The following is a 22404-nucleotide window of genomic DNA, read 5'->3' on the forward strand; positions in this document are numbered from 1 at the left end:
ATAATAAAATCATTCAAATATCTTTTTTTTCAAGGAAATTAATTGAAAAAAAAATACTCCAAAATGTTTTAAACATAAGAAAAAGACTCACTATAAAGGGAGGCCGATTGGGTTCTATATGTGGTATAAGGCAATGATTTTCTCAATTTCTTGGATATACAGCGAGGCCGACGAAAAAATTTACGGGAAGATCCAATATCTGATTTTAGCCTCTCCTATACATAATGTGAAGGTCGTATGGCTACTCTGAACTGTCAATCAATGATTTTCTCTGTTTCTAGGATATGTAGGATAATATTCTTAATTAATTTATATAATAAAATCACGCTAATGCCATTATTTTATGGAAATTAATTGAAAGAAATACTCCAAATTTCTTTCAAATATAAGAAAAAGACACACTATATAATAAAGCGAAACCGATGGGTTCTAATTCTATGTGTCGTATAATGCGATGATTTTCTCCATTTCTAGGACATATACGATAATATTCTTAATTTAAAATAATAAAATCACTCAAATTTCGTGTTTTTTATGGAAATTAATTGAAAAAATATTCCAAAATCTTTTAATTTAAACAGACGCACTATACAGCGAGGCCGAACAAATATTTACAAGTAGATCCAAGATCTGATTTTAGCCTCTACTATACATAATGTCAAGGCCGTACATCGAACTGTCAATCAAATTGACTGACATGTTCCTCGCTCTATATCGTACATTGAAAACACGAATTTTTTGTCAGTTCAAATCAACATTAGTCTTGTGATCTTACAGGGAAAAGATGTGCTTCTGATATCCAATATTCAAGGCAAAATAAACATTTTACCATTGGTACACGAATCGTGTACCACAATGCATTTCAGCGCCTTTTGGAACAAGGGACTCAAAGAACGCGGCTAGACATATTCCACAAGTCATGTCAAATGGTGACGCTATATTCTTATCTGGAGAGCATGCACAATAAATATCATCGGTGTAGGCTGGAATAACCAAACGCTAAATACTGCTATTAATTGAGACTTCTGGCGTAATTCGCCGAACATAACTGATTAGAAATTACAGTAAAAACAGAAACAGTAGAATGTAAATCAGTTTATATACATTCACATTACATTATTATATGCTTTGTGACCCATTTTGGTCAATTTCTAGATCCCAAATATTAACGATTTAGCTCCTTTAAGTATACTTTTATCGCACTAGGGGAGATTTCTTTTTTTAAAAAAAAAATGGCCAGATATCAGTCTGTAATGACCATAGAAAACAAAACTGGCTCATTTTTATTATTCAATAAAATTATATTATTTTGTACCACAATCACGAACAGTGAATGTTTTTTTTACTATTGAGCCCAACTAAATGTACGACAGTGAATTATTCGTGTTGGGTTGATCCGCGTCTAGAATCGATATACAACCATAACATTTTGGCATACCGGAAGTGGTTTAATATTAATGGACGTTATGTTAATTCATCTCTGTCTGTGATGAAAGCAACGTTTCCAAGCTCATCAGAGACAAATTGTCTACAATATCAGCGTGGCTGAAAGCGGGCGTTAATACCCACAATCAATGTAGTTGTCACAATTTGAATGGTTTTGTGGAAGACGAAGTGACTGTTCTAAAAATCAACATGGTGAGATAAGATTTTATTGCATTAAATTTAATCCAATGAGTTGGATCAATCAGATTAAAACACAGATCCTATGTAGTGTTGGTTCAGCTCTGTACGTAGGTCTCATTACACTCGCCCTGTACGTTCAGGAACTGCCATCTTGAATCCTTTTCAAAAATAAAATCACACCCAGTCAATTTACTGCTAAACGGTCATGTGTTGGTCTCTGTGAATGCCTGATCAATGTAAACATTTTTGTGAGAAAATAAGACCATGCTTACCTTGCTAGCGTCAGTACGGTATGTGTAACAGAACATGCTTTTAAAAATAGGCCTACATGCCATTCTGCTAAACGGCTTGGCAGACACTAGAAATGTCTTCCGTCTTACTGCAGCCTATAGCCCTCTTAATTTACCCATAAACTGACCCCAAACTGTACTGCACATAGCTTAACATATAATAAACCAATTCCCATTGAAATAAAGGTGAAGTCTTACTGCATAATTATACGATTTGATGAAACCCAACTGTTACGCGAAATTTGGCGAGATTTCATGGCAGCTTACATTAAAAGAAATGTCGCTTTGAAAATGTAGAACACATTACCACAAAGAAAAACTGTTCAATAACTATGATAGTGGTTCCGTCTTCACTATTTGTGATAGAATTACCTATGTCAATTCAAACTGTTATGACATGTGTTGACAATTGTACATTTGAACCTATTTGTACTTGCGTAAGGAGTTTTAGACTGTATCAATTGTAGCTTTAAATACAGTTTAATGGTACAACATTTGTAGCTAGGCAGACACCAATGAAAACCAAGTATAGGGTAATGCACAAATTTAAGTAACTCGGCCATATAAGACGAAACGAAATTGGGATTTTTGAAAAAATTTGATTGTAAATTATTGTAATTGGGCTAGGCAAAGCAATAAATGACTGAAGATTCTCAACTTTTCAAAGATTTCAATTTTTTTACCCCCAGACTTCAATAAATTTCGATTCGTCTTATATGGCCGAGCTACGTAAATTTGTGTGTTACCCTATATTTAGATTTCAATGGTGTCTGCCAAGCCGTTTAGCAGAAGGGGAAGTATTTTTAACAGCATGTTGTGTTGCACATACTGACGCTAGCAATGGTAACTATATCTAAATTTTATGTAATTAATCAAAGTTGAATACAGAAAGAAATAATGAGTAATGTCAAAAATAATTCAAATTACCAGTCCAGTACCACTTTTCTTTTGTTTTATTTAACTTATGATTTTAAAAATATCCTTATGTTCCCCATTACGGGAGTTTTTGTCAATATTGTTTCATGTAAGATGATTGGTGTGCTTATTAGATTATATAGTATTTCTACATTAGAAATAGAGAGAGTCGGGGGGCATAAAAAATTAGTTTGGCATAACAACTAATATTGGCATGATCCCCAGCCCCATGGCGATTATCCTCTCACAATGTACAATTATATCTGCTTTATTAACTCTAAAATAGAGGTTGAAAAGAATTTGAGAACAAATCTAGCCAAATTACACCTTACAATATCCCAAATCGATGTTAATAACCGAAAGTCTCGATTTTTTTTGATTACATGTGAAGAGTTGCTTCCCTTAGTTCCATAGTTTTGGAGAGAAAATTAAAAAAAACCTTTGTTTGAAAATGCTGTAGAAATCTATTGTCGCACTGTAGAGCGGTACATGAGACCTTTCGCGACACTTTACCTCGTGATGGGGTAGAGTTGGCAGGTCTGAAACTAATAATGTTATAACTTTTATATATTACAGGATACAAATGATGTTTTAACTTTTATATGTAACAGGCAACTAATGTTGTTATAACTTTTATATATTACAGGAAGCTAATGATGTTATAACTTTAATATATTACAGGAAACTAATGATGTTATAACTTTTATATGTTACAGGAAACCGATGATGTTAAAACTTTCCATCAGTGTGTTGTATGTGATGAGATTTTTCAACAATATGATGATTTAGAACAACACAATAAAATACATGTTAAAGAAGAGAAAACTGATGATGCAGATGAATACTGTCGTGTTAAAAAAACGAAAACTAATGATGCAGATGAATATTGTCATGTTAATTTCAAAGAAAATAAAACTGATGATGTAGATGAATATTGTCATGTTCATTTTGACGAAAATAAAATAGACGATGAATATTGTCATGTTAAAGAAGAGAAAACTGATGATATTGAAACTGTTCATGAGTGTAATTTATGTGATGAAGAATTTAAATCAGATACTGATTTAGAGAAACATTGTAAAATACATGTTGAAGAAGAGTTGAAAGCTGATAATGATAGTGATGTAGGCTCACAATCAGCTGACTGTCAGGGTATTGATGTAGGCTCACAATCAGCTGACAGTCATACTGGAGTAAAAAGTTATAAATGTAATATTTGTTTCAAATCATTTACTCTTAAGTGTAATCTACAGAGACACATAAGGGGTCATACTGGTGAAAAGCCTTTTATATGTGATGTTTGTGATAAATCATTTGCTGACGTGCGTAATCTACAGAGGCACAAGATAATCCATAAGGGAGAAAAAGCTTATAAATGTGATGTTTGTAGTAAATCATTTACAGTAGGTGGAACTCTACAGAAGCACATGAGAATTCATACCGGTGAAAAACCATATGAATGTGATGTTTGTAGTAAATCATTTAGTCTTAGTCATGGTTTGCAACAGCACAAGAAAATTCATACTGGTGAAAAACCTTATAAATGTGATGTTTGTAGTAAATCATTTTCACAGAATCACGCTCTACAGCAACACATACGAATTCATACTGGTGAAAAACCATATAAGTGTGATATTTGTAGTAAATCATTTAGACAGAGCTCTAGTCTACTACAGCATGTGAGAACTCATTCTGAATCATTGAAAGAGAGAAGTCAACTTCAGAAACCAATTACAACTAATACTGTAGATAAACCTTTTAAATGTGATGTTTGTAGTAAATCATATACTGAACGAGGAACTCTACGGAAACACATGAGAATTCATACGGGAGAGAAGCCGTTTCAATGTGGTGTTTGTAGTCGATCATTCACAGAGAGTGGTACTCTACAGAAACACATGCGAACCCATACGGGAGAAAGACCTTATACATGTGATGTTTGTAGTAAATCATTTGCTGTACGTGGTAGTTTGCAGAACCACTTGAGAATTCATACTGGGGAAAAACCATTTAAATGTGATGTTTGTAATAAAGCATTCAGTGAAAACGGTAGTCTACAGAAACATATCAGAATTCATATGGGACAAACCTTATAAATGTGATGTTTGTAATAAATCATTCAGTGAAAACGGTAGTCTACAGAAACATATCAGAATTCATATGGGACAAACCTTATAAATGTGATTTTTTGTTGTAAATTATTCACTATATACATCTATGTCTAAACTCAACTCATCTATCACAAGGACCGTTTTTTAGTGTCGAGGATAATATGAATTATGACACAACCAGTGATGGGATTTTACCTGTATATTCCGGACTTGTCCGAATCTTTTTTCGAAACGCCCAAAATTGTCCGACCGGGAATATGCCCAATCGGACATCAAGACATGGTGAATAATATTCAAATTCCAAATTAATATAGTGTACTGAGTGATTAGGTAATTAAGTGATCGACTATTTATCGTGTTATGTCGTCTACACACCTACCTTGATTAACAACTATTCTGCCTTGATTGGCTGAATTAATCCTTTGTCGGACAATTCATCAAATCAATCCTGAACAGATGTCATTGCTTCTCCTTTGTCGGACGATATATCAATCCAATAAGAGTGATTATAAACTTAATCTGATTAACCCGTGATTTGTCCATTGTCTCACGTTTTAATCTCCTTTGTGTCGGACAATAACACGTAGAAATTAGTCATATATGTCACATATCCTGATAGTATATAACACCGCAAATCAACATACATTGTATCCGATAACTTGTCTGTGATATATTTTCGGTGAAAGCCGAAGTTTAATAAAGATATTTCACACACACGCATATGGCGCTATAGTTCAGTAATTAAAATGAAAGTACAAATCTCGCGAGACACGTGAAATTAAGAGGTGTATACGCGCCGAATTCAATACGACTGATGTCCGGGAAAAGATTCTATTTTGATGGCATATTGTCGGATTTATGATCATATTTTGAATGGGGTTTATGTCTTTAAATAAATAAATAAATAAATAAACACCCTAAGAAATGTTGACGATTATTTCGATTGGAATGACGTAAGTAGTTATTGTTTTAGACGATAGCGCGTGCTACAGTCGAATGCAATTATTTAGCAGTTGGTGTCAAACGCTCGTTGTATTTGAGCGTCGTTAACTACGGTTTACGGCCAAATAAATTTCCGGATGTCATTTTTTTACCTTATGAATATAAATCGAAAAGTAGTATCAGACGAATGTCGGACTATGCTGAAAAATGTACCGATGTATGACCCGAAAAATACGGTCATTTTGGGGGAGTTTGAAACAGATCGACAGCAGTCGGCACGCTGCCATTCTATAGTATTGATGTCATGTAATTTTGTAGGAATATTATTGACATAAATTTGAATACCGTATGAGTTTTAAACATGAAATATAACGAGGTGCACCTATTTTTTTTTACATATGAATTTTAATATATTTTGTTGACACGTGATTCTTAATTGTGTTTTGAAAACGTCTGCTTAAATTACGATAAGAGTTATGCCCCTTTATTTTCGGGAAAAAAATGTCCGACAAAATGTCCGACAATAATTTTTTTGAAATCCTATCACTGGACACAACCGAACATGTTTGTTCTGATTTGTAATGATTGTTGCCATTTTTACATCAAAGAAACAAGCACAAATGTACGGGATAAGGTATGGAACCATCGTTGAGATTGCAATATGGAAAATGGGTCCTTATGTGTTAAAAGGCACATCTTTGGCTGTGCACATCACATACAAATAATATTTCAAATTTTCCCTTTTTATAAAATGTTAATCGCTGACATAACAGATAAAAAATTATGGAAAACGATTTTATTAATTAGTAAGAATGGTCCATTAATTCTCTTAATCTATCCCAAGATTGTCCCCCACTCATTGTTCCTAAATTATATTATTATTAATTAGTAAGTAAGAATGGTCCATTAATTCTCCTAATCTATCCCAAGATTGTCCCCCACTCATTGTTCCTAAATTATACCTGTATACAACACAAGTTTGTACATGTTCTCTGTATGTACATGTACACGTACTACATGTATGTAACTATAGACAATCAAAAGCACCGTTTTACTATAATAATATGTATAAAATGTTGTATTTAGTCCATCTCTACACATTGACATTAGATGAATGAAAAGTAATGGGATTAAAGTGGCTGTATACAATAAACTGTTAACATAATAAATCAGTGTTTATGTGATGACAATGTCAATATAATTTTTATACGCCCACATTTTCATGTGGACGTTTATTGTCGTCGCCCCCGTCCGTCCGTCCACAATTTGTTTGTGGACACTCTACAGGTCACAATTCTTATCCGTTTTTGACGAAACTTTAAATATAGGTTTATCTCCAAAAGATCTTGGCTGCTTTCGATATTGGCATGTATCGGATCGAAAAATCACGTTTTTAGCTTGTGGACACTATAGAGGTCACAATTTTTATCCGATTTTGTTGAAACTTGAAATGTAAGTTAATAAACCAAGGATCTCGGTTTCCATTCGATATTCGCGCATATCGGACTGTAATTTCCTGAATTATGGCCCCGGATTGTATGAAAAATCACGTTTTTATCACCGTTACAACCTAAGGATGGCCGAGTTCGAATTTCGTGAAAATCAGCCCAAAATTGACAGACAAATAGTTCTCAAATAGAGTAAAAATATGGTATATCAAGGTTATGGATCCTATAGAGGTCACAATTTTTATTCGATTTTGTTGAAACTTGAAATATAAGTTTATAACCCAAAGATCTCGGTTCCTTTTGATATTCGTGCATATCGGACCATCACTTCCTGAATTATGGCTCCTGATTTTAAGAAAAATCACGTTTTTAGCTTGTTCTCTATCCATCTCTCGAAAATGTGGGCGTATCCTGCCTGGCAGTCGCTGGTTATCACTTGTTTTTAAAATGGGTATTAATCAGTGTAGATCTTTGAATTTGAATTTATGACTGCATTGGAATTAACAATTTTATTTGCACACATTTAAATAAGTTCAAAGAAGAATCCTATGGAATATCAGCAATTTCTGTTGAATTTATGACTGCATTGGAAGTACATGTAACATCTATCAAATTTCAGTTAATTAAGTCTAGCATTATGGCCCTTGTTTCACTTTGTTGAACCTTGTGAAAAGTTATCATCCAATATTAGTGAAATGTATATACATGTACATGTACGAAGAAGTCTATTGAATTTCATTATTTTCCATTGATTACTTCTAGAGTTATGGCCTTTGAACATTCTGACACCAAAAGTTTTCATCTGATCTTTGTGAAATTTGTATGCTTAATTCAATTAGTGACACGAAGAATCCTATTGAATATCAGAGATTTCCATTATTTTTTTCTGGAGTTAATGCCTGTGTTTAATCTTGTTGCAGCTTGTGAATACTCCAACGACCAAAGTTATCATCCAATCTGTATAAACTTTATACGCATCATGTAAATTAGTGAAACCAACAAGCCTCTTGAAAATGAAATGAAATGAAATGGTTTTTATACGCCCACATTGAAATGTGGTCGTATATTGTTGTTGCCCCTGTCTGTCCGTCCGTCGGTCCATCCGTCCGGTGTCCACAATTGCTTGTGGACGCTCTATAGGCTAAAGTTAATATCTGATTGACTTTAAATTTATACTCAGTGTTTAAGGTCACGAGACGAAGAAGCCTATTGATTTTCAGTGATTTTCGATAATTACTGCCAGAGTTATGGCCCTTGATCACTTCAAAAAATCTTGTGGACGCTCTAGAGGTCAAAGTTAATATCCGATTAACTTTAAATTTATACACGGTGTGTAAGGTCATGAGACGAATAAGCCTATTGATTTTCAGCGATTTCCGATTACTACTGCCAGAGTTATGGCCCTTGATCACTTTGTAAAATCATGTGGACGCTCTAGAGGCTAAAGTGAATATCCGATTGACTTTAAATTGATACACAGTGTTTAAGGCCATGAAACAAAGAAGCCTATGGATTTTCAGCGATTTCCGATAATTACTGGCAGAGTTATGGCAGAGTTATACACGGTGTGTAAGGTCATGAGACGAATAAGCCTATTGATTTTCAGCGATTTCCGATAATTACTGCCAGAGTTATGGCCCTTGATCACTTCAAAAGATCTTGTGGACGCTCTAGAGGCTAAAGTTAATATCCGATTGACTTTAAATTTATACAGTGTTTAAGGTCATGAGACGAAGCAGCCTATTGATTTCCGATAATTACTGCCAGAGTTATGGCCCTTGATCACTTCAAAAAATCTTGTGGACGCTCTACAGGTCAAAGTTAATATCCGATTGACTTTAAATTTATACACAGTTTTTAAGGTCATGAGACGATGAAGCCTATTGATTTTCAGCAATTTCAGCAATTTCAGATAATTACAGCCAGAGTTATGGCCCTTGATCACTTTGAAAAATCTTGTGGACGCTCTAGAGGCTAAAGTGAATATCCGATCGACTTTAAATTTATACACAGTGTTTAAGGTCATGAGACAAAGAAGTCTATTCATTTTCAGCGATTTTCGATAAATACTGCCAGAGTTATGGCCCTTGATCACTTGAAAAAATCTTGTGGACGCTCTAAAGACCAAAGTTAATATCCGATTGACTCTAAATTTATACACAGTGTTTAAGGTCATGAGACGAAGAAGTCTATTGATTTTCAGCGATTTCAGATAATTACTGCCATCTATGGCCCTTGATCACTTTGAAAAATCTTGTGGACGCTCTAGAGGCAAAAGTCAATATCCGATTGACTTTAAATTTATACACAGTGTTTAAGGTCATGAGACGAAGAAGTCATACATTTTCAGTGATTTTCGATAATTACTGCCAAAGTTATGGCCCGTGATCACTTAAAAAAATCTTGTGGACGCTCTAGAGGCAAAAGTTAATATCCGATTGTCTTTAAATTTATATACAGTGCTTAAGGTCATGAGACGAAGAAGCCTATTGATTTTCAGCGATTTACGATAATTACTGCCAGAGTTATGGCCCTTGATCACTTAAAAATTGCTTGTGGATGCTCTAGAGGCAAAAGTTAATATCCGATTAACTTTAAATTTATACACGGTGTGTAAGGTCATGAGACGAATAAGCCTATTGATTTTCAGCGATTTCCGATTACTACTGCCAGAGTTATGGCCCTTGATCACTTTGTAAAATCATGTGGACGCTCTAGAGGCTAAAGTGAATATCCGATTGACTTTAAATTTATACACACTGTTTAGGGTCATGAGATGAAGTCTATTCATTTTCAGTGAATTTCGATATTTACTGCCAGAGTTATGGCCCTTGATCACTTCAAAAGATCTTGTGGACGCTCTAGAGGCTAAAGTTAATATCCGATTGACTTTAAATTTATACAGTGTTTAAGGTCATGAGACGAAGCAGCCTATTGATTTTCAGTGATTTTCGATAATTACTGTCACAGTTATGGCCCTTGATCACTTTGAAAAATCTTGTGACGCTCTAGAGGCTAAAGTTATCATCCGATTGACTTCAGATTGGTACACAGAGTTTAAGAGCTTGAGACGAACAAGTATATTGATTTTCAATGAATTTTTATGACTTGAACAGCTAAATCCATGATATTAAAAGTTTTGTATACTAAACGTTAGCATGGGGCAGAACTTTATAAAAACCAAACAAATTCTAATGGTTTTCTGATAATTACTTCATGAGTTGTTACTCTTAATCAGATTTTAGTGTATTATAAATGTTTCATTACCGAAAGAAGTAAAAATATGCGACAACACTTGTTGACTGCCCGGACGATTTAGCTGCTGTGGGCGTATGTTTCGTTGCCTGGCAACCTATCTTTAACTATTATAGCGAGAACTGTCATCTCTTTATCTTATCTCCCATAATGTATCTTTAAGCAATCCAGGAAATAAATGATGTTAAACAAATGAAAACCATAACAAAATATGAATAGACAATAATAATGGGAATACCAGCCTATTCTCAGATGACTAAATAAGCAATGTGAGGTGATTAAACATGTATAGGTTGGCAGGCTGATTGTGAGAAACCAGTAGGGTGATATATTAAGTAATGTAGACAGTTTATAACACTTGAAGTAACGACGTAATATAAAGCCACTGAAATTAAGGAATTAGAACTCATTAAATGGTATTATTCATCCTGATAACATGATCATATGCCCTTGAAATGTGAAGCCCTGTGTCCCTGTTCAGTTCTGGTGAATATCTTCTAATGTTAATGACTTCTAGGATTTTCCTGGTTTTCTTATTCTGTTGGTTGGATGTAAGAATCTGCACATCGTTCCATTCGAATCTATGCTGCGTGTGGTTTCGAAGATGCTCTGCTATGGCTGAGTTGTTGGTAGCAGCTTTAGATCTGTGTTCCGATATTCGTTTATCTAGGGGTCGTTTAGTTTCGCCAATATATGAGAAATCACAGGAGCAGTTGACTTGGTAGACGACTCCCTTAGGCTGAATAGGTAGGCTTGGCTTTAGTTTGCCATTCGCTTTCAGTATTTGTTTTAAGGTGGTAGGGACAGAGAATGTGGTATCAATGTTGGACTTCTTGAGTAGATTGCTGACTTTGTATGATAGGTTGCCATAAAATGGTAAAATTATTCTGATCATCTCTTTGGGCATTTTTTGTTGGCTTCTTTTGATGTTTTTTGTTGGCCGTTCCTTGTATGCAAATAATGTAAAAGTATATAATACAAATGTTGTGGACCTTCTAGAAGTCACAATTTTGTGGACCTTCTAGAAGTCACAATTTTGTGCATTTCAGACCAGAACTTCCTTAATTATGGCCCCTGATTGTACGAAAAATCACTTTTTTTTTTAGCTTGTTCTCTATCCATCTCTTGCAAAATGTGGGCTTATATTGTCTGGCAACCACTGGTTTCAAATTCACAGCAGTAATATTTGTCAAAAATTACTGTATTTTTCAGGGTATAAGTCGATTCTTTATATACGGATGGAGTAAAAATAAAAAAATGACATCCCGAAAATTTTTGGGCAGTAACCGTCGCTCCACGATACAGAGCGAGTGACGTCAACTGCTAGATAATAGCACTCCACTCTGATCGCATGCGGTCAACTGGCGTGGTTTCAAATCAACTCTCAGTTTGTTTATTTCTTTTTTAAAATCATAAACTCCATTCAAAAAATTATCATAAATGGGAGAATATGCCATCAAAATAGAATCTTTTGTACGACATAACTCATGAGATGATTGTCATGATTGTTTACATCTCTCTTATTTACATGCATCTCGCGATATTTCTACTTTAGTTTTCAGTTATTGTATTATAACTACGAGTGTGAGTGTGTGTGTGTGAAATAGCTTTATTTAACATTGCTTCCGCCGAAGTCAGCGTGGTTCCCCTTGTCAGTGATGCAGGACGGAGGGCCTGACAAGGACAGCTGCCTAGTTGTTCAGATGGGACGAAAAACTGAGGTCCCGTGTACACATTGGCGTGCACGTAGAAGATCCCTTGACAGTTGGAATTCAATATAAGAGTAGGCCGTAGTGCTTCTGTCCGGGCAAAATTTCCCTTGCACACTGTATGGCGTATGCCCGTCTTCATTAGCCCAGTTCGGAGCAGAACAGTAGGACGTTAAACCCCATTTCATTTCATTTTCATTTCATTTCATTTCCCCCGAAGTCATATCGCAGACTAGTTAACAGGTAAATTGATTTGGGGTGTTATATACTATTAGAATATGAGACATATATGACTAGTTTCTACATGTTGTCGGCCGATATCAAGGAGATTAAAATGTCTGTTAATGAAGAAACCATGAGTTAATCACATAGATTAAAGATACATTATGGGAGATAAGATAAAGTGATGGCAGTTCTCGCTATAATAGTTAAAAACTAGATAGTGTAAAGGTAATTTGTTGGAAATTTCAGTCAAATTGATCCACTATGAGCCGAGAAAGAAGCGGGTGAAATTTTTGCATAGTCTCGGTCATCATTACTAAAATCATTAATATAAACAGCATAGTCTCGATTATCCACTTTTTTTGATTTAATTATCAATGGCTGTTAGCGGCATATAGGAATCTAATCCAGCCAACATCGAAGGCTAGCCTTGACATCGAGAGTTTATTATGGTCTGGATAAGTTAATTAATGTCTAATTGATAATTTAGATAACATTTCAGGCCTAAAGCAAGACCTGCAATAGACAGATTTAGCTCTTAAATAATGTATGTTTAAATGATTTTCGACTTGAGGCCAAACTTTTGGTAATGAATTATTCGTGTTGGGTTGATCCGTGTCTATGATTAAGATAAAACCGTCAAATATATCAAACCGGAAGCGGATTTTATATGGGGGGAGAATTGTTAGAATTGTTATGTCAATCAGAAGTGAGAAGAATTATTTTTTTTATGACTTTCCGACTCAAACGAATTATTCGTTACGTCGTTGACTCGGTAGAAGATGAACTGTAGCCTCATTAAATCAGCAACATGACGTTCTTTTTTATGGTTTTAAAGTGACTTGAAATTGAAAAGTAATAGCAAGGTGACGCCAGCATTAGGCCTATTCATCTCTTAAAATTTAATCTAGAAAATTAAAACCTTATCCAAAGAATAATCATCTGAATAAATAATCAACATGGTAAGATATGATATGATTTTTTTGGGGGGTCAAATCCACTTTTAAAGGATTTATGTGGGATATGAAATTGAAACCTTTGACTAATAATCGACTGAATACCATGATAGGTACGTTTAAGATATCAAGTACATGTATGGTTAGTTCTTTGGGATATTATCATAACAGCCATATGCCATAACAGCCTTATGTCATAACAGCTAAAAACAGGTTTGGTCAAAACGGTGTTACTTTAAAGGGACAATAACACTCTTGCTGGCTTGAAAGCTCCAGAAAATAAAAAATATCCTTATTCTAAGTACTAGATGTGTTAGTGTCCTACCTGTTGTGTACATTATCCATTAAATCCTATTTTACTTGTCCAAAGGGTTCAAAATCATTTACTGTCTGATTCATCGTAAATTTTAAACGGATTTCTTCGATTATGAACAAACTACTTAACGTTGGTTATTATAAACTTACCTGTGTGTTTGTAATGAACTCCCGTTCGATAAAATCCATTGCACAACTAATTATCACAACGATGAAAACAAGTTCTCTCTTGAAAAATTGAAATATCACAAACTTTTCCCAGAGAAAAATACCAATATGGAAGATGGTTACGTCACTCTGCGGAAGATATCATTTCGTATTAGGGGTGACAGCATAGGAAATTCAAGTACAATTACGACAAGAATCCATGACCACTCGGACCAAAGATCACTCGGTTCAAGACCAGTCGGACCAAGTGATAGACCACTCAGCCCAAACAAATAGACTACTCGGACCATACAAAAAGACTATTCGGACCCAACAGAAAGACGACTCGGACCAATAATAAAATGTTGTTTTAATAAATTGATAATTGCGTTTGTTTTAATATAATTACTCGAACCAATAATAAAGTGTTATTTTAATAAATTGATAATTGTGTTTATTTTAATATGACTACTCGAACCAATAATAAAGTGTTATTTGAATAAATTGATAATTGTGTGTGTTTTAATATGACTACTCGAACTAATAATAACGTGTTGTTTGAATAAATTGATAATTGTATTCCAAATCGCAAAATATCGAGAACCACACTTGTAGTCACGTTTAAAAAGGGGCATATAAACGTCCAGTCTTCGTATTATTATGTGCTGTTTATATTAACGCATCAAGGGCGGATAACTTGAAAACGTGTCTCCACCCCCCCCCCCCATATATAGTAACCCAGGGGTTAGTGGGGTAGAACGGAATGAAACCACTGGGGATACCGCGAATGTGGAAAAAGTAAAATTAGGCTATCAGACAAGAACAGTATACCCGTATATGTAGAAACTGTCAAAAGTCTGGACATACCGAGTCTCATTGCAAGAGTAAAGAAAAATTAGATTGATATTTTTTTTTGGCACCATTATTAATTAATTTTAAAACTAATCGTTGATTTATTTACGTACACAAAATTTAACCAAACAACTCTAAATATAAGAATTCCGTATAAGAATTATTTGCTTCTTTGTATTGTGATTTAATAATAAATAAATAGCATATTGTCTAGCCTTATAATATAATTTAATTGGTCCGACTGGTCTTGTTTTGGTCCGACTGGTCTTAGTCCGAGTAGTCTTTGGTCCGAGTGGTCTGGATACCTACGACAATTGGCATTGAGTTTGAGCGTTCGCACACATAACTACCCGCATTCCTGTATTTAGTTACCGTCTTTTACATTCTAGTAAAATCTCTGCAAATTTTATAGCTTTACTTTTTGAAATATTTTGTTCTAATTATTTGATTAGCGACTCGGATGGGATTACTTACTTTTGAACACGCATGCCGCACAAACACAACTATACATTCGTTTTACGGGCTTTATCACACTTCGGTCAAAACTGTCGAATCGAGAATTAATGTTCCGCTTCTTACGGGGTCATACGGGCTTAGTAGCATTATATACCCACCCGGGCACCCAATACGGCAATAGACACGCTGAGGGCTGCCGCAACACGCTTAAAGATGTTACTGAAGCGGTTATTATTCGATCGAAAGAATGCGTATAAAATTAAAAATACACTCAGAGAATTCGGAGGTAAGCTTCATGATCCTTGTTAAATTATTTATAACATAAAGAAGATAGGATATTTATAGTTTATTTATGACTTTATTTTTACGAGTATCCGTGCAATCAGTGATATTTTAATTGTGAAGAAAATTTGATAGACTGGCGATCAATGGTTTCCATATAAATCTCCTATGTAATTGCCTTCAATTGATATTTTTCGTCGCCCAAACCCATATACGATTAAAATGATCGCGCTGTCAAACTATCTTTCAATGTTAACCAACCCCCGCAACAGGTATATTGGATTCGACCAATACGTCACGAAGACATTGTTGACATCGACTCTGTCGAAATTACAAGTAAATTTTCAAATTTTTCAAGAGAGAAATTGTTCTCATCGTTGTGATAATTAGTTGTGCAATGGATTTTATCGAACGGGAGTTCATTACAAACACACAGGTAAGTTTATAATAACCAAAGTTAAGTAGTTTGTTCATAATCGAAGAAATCCGTTTAAAATTTACGATGAATCAGACAGTAGTTGAATTTTTCCAATTTTTTAAATTAGGTGTATTAAGATGAAATTTGTATCATCAATTAATTGGAATATTGTAAAATAGTACAATTTGTTGACCAGAATAAAGATTGGGACATATTATTCAGTTACAACAAGAGTGGTATTGAGCCTTTAATTTAATGAAAAACAATATATATAAACAAAACATTCAGGTGGCACTACAAGCCATTTGTCCTGAAGAATTTTTCAGTGGAAAATTGCCTATAACAGGCTGTAATTAAATTAATGTTTATATAATGTATTTATATTATGCTACTATCTATTATGCAATATTTATGTTATTTCGTACATGTCATAAATGTTTTTGTTTTTTTGGTGGGGGGGGGGCGTTATGACCAGTCTGTATGACTGTTACAATCAAATTTTTTGGCCATTAAGGTTTAGGGCTGTCATGTTCTCTCACCGGTTCTGTTTGTCTCTATAAGCTGTAATATGAAAATACCATTCCAGGGTTAGAAATTCGTCATTTTTTGCGAGAATCTAAGAGGATTCTCATATATGGATTCTGCGCGAATCCTCCGAATCTTAATTAATAATACTGCCTAAAAAAACAAAATTGTGTTTATTGTGATAATCTAAAACACCAAAATACAACAACAATGATAAAAACCCCAATCAGGTGGGATTTTGGTAAACACTTAAATTGTGTCAAAAGTGATATTCAGAAAATGTCATAGTCAAAATAAGCTGATACAGCACCATGGCATTTCTTCATAGCACAATTTGTAGTCTTTTGTACATCACGCAACTAGTCACGTAACTTGCAAAAGTTTTTATTCATTCGTCGATGATAGACAAACTGCACAATGATCACGTGACAAAATAAACTTCGGTACGACTATGATATAGCCTTCAATAATCTTTTTAAAATTAAGTCTCTGTCAGCATGTATATAAAAAAAAAAAATCATAACGGTAAACGCAATTTAGAACAGGTTTATTGACCTAATTCCAACCAATATGTCACGTGTCATTGGAATTTGACATTCGAGATTCTGTTGGGAAAATATCCACTGTTTCTCTCTCCGTGTATTCGGTGTTCTATCAGGGGATTATATTCAATGCAAATTTAAATTTAACTAACAACTGGTTGGTCAATCCATCAATGTATGATCCAGTTATTATTTTAATACCTGGAATTCACACGGACGGAGCGTGGAAGATGTGCAATTCGCAAACCATGCCGAGATCGTCTTCATTCACAACGTGCATATTTTACTGAACCTAGTATGAATTATCAGCAAGCTTGTTTTGTTTTTTTTACCGGATTATCAAAATAACTGTTAAATGTGCTAATTACTCGGATTAAGGTATGACTGTTGTTGTAGCCGACACTTCTTTATTAACAAGTAATAATTAACGCGTTGTAATATTAGACAAAAAAAAGATTGATTTATGATACCATGTGGCCGATTCATTGTTTTACCAATCGGCTAGATTAAACATCAATCGGCTAAATCCCACAATTAACCCTGACTGACATTCAACAGTTGGACTCGAGAATTCTCCGAGATTTTTTTTTTTAAGAAAAATTTTTCGCGCAAGCTCTTGCAAGAATCCTTGCGCGAATCAGATTCAGAGATTCGCATGAATTTCTAGCCCTGCATTCTACCCACTACCTTGGTTCTTAGGCTATATTGGAATCCTTACTCTTTATTTTTCACTCTTATTCTTCTTTGGTTTCCAAAATAGTCCCGAAATGACCTAGTTTGTGTCGAGTGGACGTTAAATCTCATTTCTCTCTCTCTCTGTTTTCCAAAAGGAATCATTTCTCGCCACATCTGACATAAATTTTCATAATATAACAGGATACTAATGATGTTATAACTTTTATATATTACAGGAAACTAAAGATGTTATAACTTTTATATATCACAGGAAACTAATGATGTTATAACTTTTATATATTACAGGATACTAATGATGTTATAACTTTTATATATTACAGGATACTAATGATGTTATAACCTTTATATATTACAGGAAACTAATGATGTTATAACTTTTATATATTACAGGAAACTAATGGTGTTATAACTTTTATATATTACAGGAAACTAATGATGTTATAACTTTTATATATTACAGGAAACTAATGATGTTAAAACATTCCATCAGTGTGTTGTATGTGATGAAATTTTTCAACAACTTGATGAATTAGAACAACACAATAAAATACATGTTAAAGAAGAGAAAACTGATGATGCAGATGAATATTGTCATGTTAAAGAAGAGACAACTGATGATGTAGATGGATATAGTCATGTTAAAGAAGAGAAAACTGATGATATAGATGAATATTGTCATGTTAAAGAAGAGAAAACTGAAGATATTGAAACCATTCATCAGTGTAATTTATGTGATGAAGAATTTAAATCAGATACTGATTTAGAGAAACATTGTAAAATACATATTGAAGAAGAGTTGAAAGCTGATAATGATAGTGATGTAGCTGACTGTAAGGTTAATGATGTAGCCCTACAATTAGCCAACAGGCATGCTGAAGCAAAAGCTAATAAATGTGATGTTTGTTGTAAATCATTTACGAACAGGTGTAATTTACAATTTCATATGAGAGTTCATACTAGAGTAAAACCTTATAAATGTGATGTTTGTAGTAAATCATTCACTGAAAATGGTAGTCTACAGAGACACAAGAGAATTCATACGGGTGAAAGACCATATGAATGTGATGTTTGTGGTAAATCATTCACACTACGTTGTATTCTACAGAAACACATGATCATTCATACTGGAGAAAAGTGCTTCCAGTGTGATGTTTGTGGAAAGTCATTCACACTTTCTTATACTCTAGAGCAGCACATGAGAATTCATACTGGGGATAAACCCTGTAAATGTGATGTTTGTGGTAAATCATTTAGACAGAGTCGTACTCTAGGGAAACACATGCTGACACATGCGGGTGAAAACCCTTTCAAATGTGATGTTTGTACTGAATCTTTTTCTAAATTTGGTACTTTACAGAAACACACAAGAACACATACAGGTGAAAAACTTTATAAATGTGATGTTTGTAGTAAATCATTTACTGACAAGCGTAATCTACAAAGACACATGAAAATTCACTCAGGAGAAAAATCACATAGGTGTAATGTTTGTTACAAGTCATTCAGAGACAGTTTTACTCTACAGGGACACCTGAGAAGTCATACAGGTGAAAAACCATATACATGTGATGTTTGTAGTAAATCGTTCTCTGAAAATCGTTACCTTCATAATCACATGAAAACTCATAAAGGTGATAAACCTTATAAATGTGATGTTTGTGGTAAATCATTTACTAACAATCGTAATCGACAGAGACACGTGAGAAGTCATACAGATGGAAAATCATATCAATGTGATGTTTGTAGTAAATCATTTATTTACAAGCGTAATCAAGAGAGACACATGAAAATTCATAACTTATAAATGTGATGTTTGTGATAAGTCATTTACTAACAATCGTAATCGACAGAGACACGTGAGAAGTCATACAGATGGAAAATCATATCAATGTGATGTTTGTAGTAAATCATTTATTTACAAGCGTAATCAAGAGAGACACATGAAAATTCATAACTTATAAATGTGATGTTTGTGATAAGTCATTTAGTCCTAGTTGTGGTTTGCAGCAGCACTTGAGAAAACCATATAAGTGTGATGTTTGTAGTAAATCATTTTTACAGAATCACGTTTTACAGCAACAGAGTTCTAGTGTACTGCAGCACGCCCATCAACGATTATCCTATTTTTTATGCTGCCTACACCATTGATGCCTGTTTGCCATGTGCTGGCGAGTTAATGGAGGCACAACACGCGGTCGTCGCGCATACAAATGGGCTGCATGTAGCCGATTTCTAATCGTTTGGGGTGAACTTGGTACAAGTTTACAGAAAGCTGATTGGCCGTTTGTCCTTGAATTCGAGGGACTTAACGGTATGTACGAATGTATCGATCCTAGGCTTGTGTAGTGGCTCTAGGATGACCTGAACGAGGTCTATCATCAGTATTGTGTGTTTGTTGGTACCGGTTCCACAGTCTGCTGATCACAGACTGTGACACATTAAGCATGTTGGCTACTGCTCACTGTGTAGAACCAATTTAAGCATGCCAATAGCATGTAGACGTTCATTATGTTGGAGACATCTCATTGCAAATTAAACGTAACACACTAAAGCAAATATACGCTAAACAGTAAAGCTTATGCAAGAACCGATAGGAAAGCAAACATGGATAGATAAACCAGCACGCAGCAGTTTTCATCAACCCGTCCTCGAGTGTCAAATTTGACAATGAACCCCTCCCACGTGTATGGCGCCATTGCGTGTCGCATGTGCAGCTCAGTGGTTCTGTTGGGGCGATAAGTTCTTCATCTGTGAACATACTCTCAAAGCATGTCAAGTGTCCATGACTATTTATCATATCACAACCTGCATAGGTATTTGCATTTCAATATCCCCTACATTTTTTGAAGAGTATATTATAAGCTTAGTATAACTTTATGTAATATTTGAATCAAATGTTGTTTTTTTATTATATTAAATTGTAAAAATTGTAATCATTTTTGCTTGATAACAATCCCTGTATGTGTATTGAAACGTAGCATGTTAATAACATTCAGAAGTAGTATATCCATACAAGTATGTTTATTTTTAGTGAAATCTATTTCTATATGTCTTATAAGGATTATATTAAATTGTATTTAAATTTTTTTCTGCATTTAATTTGATTAGTTTGTTTATTCAATTTGAATTTGAATTGAAAATCTCATAGAACCTGATCCTAAACCAATCTAGCATGTACATTCTAGATATAAATATAGAGTATTGTAATATGACACAAACTAGGTCATTTCGGGACATATGGTTTTTAATTTTATTTCAATAATTCGCTTGTGCGTAGGGGTCTTTAGCAGTGGGAGGAAACCGGAGGACCCGGAGAAAACCCACGAGGTTGGAGACACTTATACAATACACCATCTGAATCAGATAATAATTGGGCTACAATTTATTGTCTTTTAGAAGTTTGGGACCATGTGGCTAAGTGGGTAAGGCGCTGGCTCGCTAGCCTGCAGGTCGGGTGTTCGATCCCTGCATTGGCCGAGAAAGTTCATCCAGATTTTCCGGCGTGGTTCCCCCTTGTCAGTGATGCAGGACGGAGGGTCTGACAAGGACAGCTGTCTAGTCCTTCGGATGATATGAAAACCGTGGTCCCATGTATACATTGGAATGCACGTAAAAGATCCCTTGGCAGTTGGAATTCGATATAAGAGTAGGCGATAGTGCCGCAGCCCGGGCAAAATTTCCCTCATAGCACACTGTATGGTGTATGCCCATCTTCATTAGTCCAGGTTAGGAGCAGAACAGTAAGACGTTAAACTCCATTTCATTTCATTTCTTTTAGAAGTTGACGACAGGATTCTCTTAAACAAATCTGTATTATCTATCGGGTCACATTCCTAAACTTGAAGAAATTGGGCAAATCATTTAATCTGGAGGCTCAGTGCGGAGGGGTGTCCATGAAATGGTCACAAAATGAGACCCAACTTTTCTAGAGTAAAATTTTGCGTAGAATACGATGCCGAGTGGTAATCAGTCCACCGTTGGAACGTTTTCTAGATATTCGGGTCAAAGGTCAAATGAGGTTATTTGCAGCCATTCTTGTATCACGAAAACATGCTGAAAATGAGCGAAGGTAACCAGCCTTTCAATAAAAATGTTAACTTGCTAAATTCGCCTTTGTTGTTTGTGACCTCGGAGGTCAAATTGTCTGTTTTTGCACTAGTAAGATTTAAAGAAATAATATATCGTTAATATAGCGTAAAATATAAAAACTAAAGCAAAACCTGTTCTAATTAATTTTTTCAGGGGGTCAACACGAATAATTCATTACCAAAAGATCTGTACATCAGATCGAAAATCATTAAAAATAATATGAGCACATACAAGTTCTCAATTGGGTTCGTCCTATCATCCTGACCCAAATGCTACACTTCAAATTTGAAATAGAATTCATTTGAATCTCTAGCATCTATCACATTCAAAATGTTTTCGGAAAAATGTGGGGGTGGGGTGAAAATGCTGCGTATCATTCCCCCATGACCAACACTTCCAATCGAATTTGAAAGCAATCTGTTAATGAAAATTATAGGCATTTGCAAAGTTAAGTGGGATGGGGGAGTCGCTGAATATCAATAGGCTTTACACAAAAATAAAAAAAACAACAAAAGGGGGTAAAACTCTGGTACGAAAGTTCACAGAAGGTTCACTATTGATAGCGATGGTCTCCTCATGTCAATGATACCAAAAAAGAACATAATCTG

At 34.7% G+C, this 22404-nt stretch overlaps 2 protein-coding genes across 2 annotated transcripts; both read left to right on the forward strand.

Annotated features, from left to right (window-relative positions):
* Positions 1 to 1452: 1452 nt before the first annotated feature.
* LOC126817888 (zinc finger protein 271) lies at positions 1453 to 5589 on the forward strand. Its single transcript, XM_050545062.2, has 2 exons — positions 1453 to 1638; positions 3548 to 5589. Exons 1-2 carry the CDS (start codon positions 1636 to 1638, stop codon positions 4925 to 4927), a joined length of 1383 nt encoding a protein of 460 aa, XP_050401019.2. The 5' UTR covers positions 1453 to 1635; the 3' UTR covers positions 4928 to 5589.
* A 7416-nt stretch (positions 5590 to 13005) lies between these two features.
* Positions 13006 to 22066, forward strand: LOC126818724 (zinc finger protein 501-like). The gene is made up of 2 exons (XM_056100375.1): positions 13006 to 13480; positions 18168 to 22066. The coding sequence occupies exons 1-2, from the start codon at positions 13478 to 13480 to the stop codon at positions 19509 to 19511; spliced, it is 1347 nt and encodes a 448-aa protein (XP_055956350.1). The 5' UTR covers positions 13006 to 13477; the 3' UTR covers positions 19512 to 22066.
* Positions 22067 to 22404: the final 338 nt, after the last annotated feature.

The sequence above is a fragment of the Patella vulgata genome, chromosome 1 (assembly GCF_932274485.2).
Source record: "Patella vulgata chromosome 1, xgPatVulg1.2, whole genome shotgun sequence".
Lineage (NCBI taxonomy): Eukaryota > Metazoa > Mollusca > Gastropoda > Patellidae > Patella > Patella vulgata.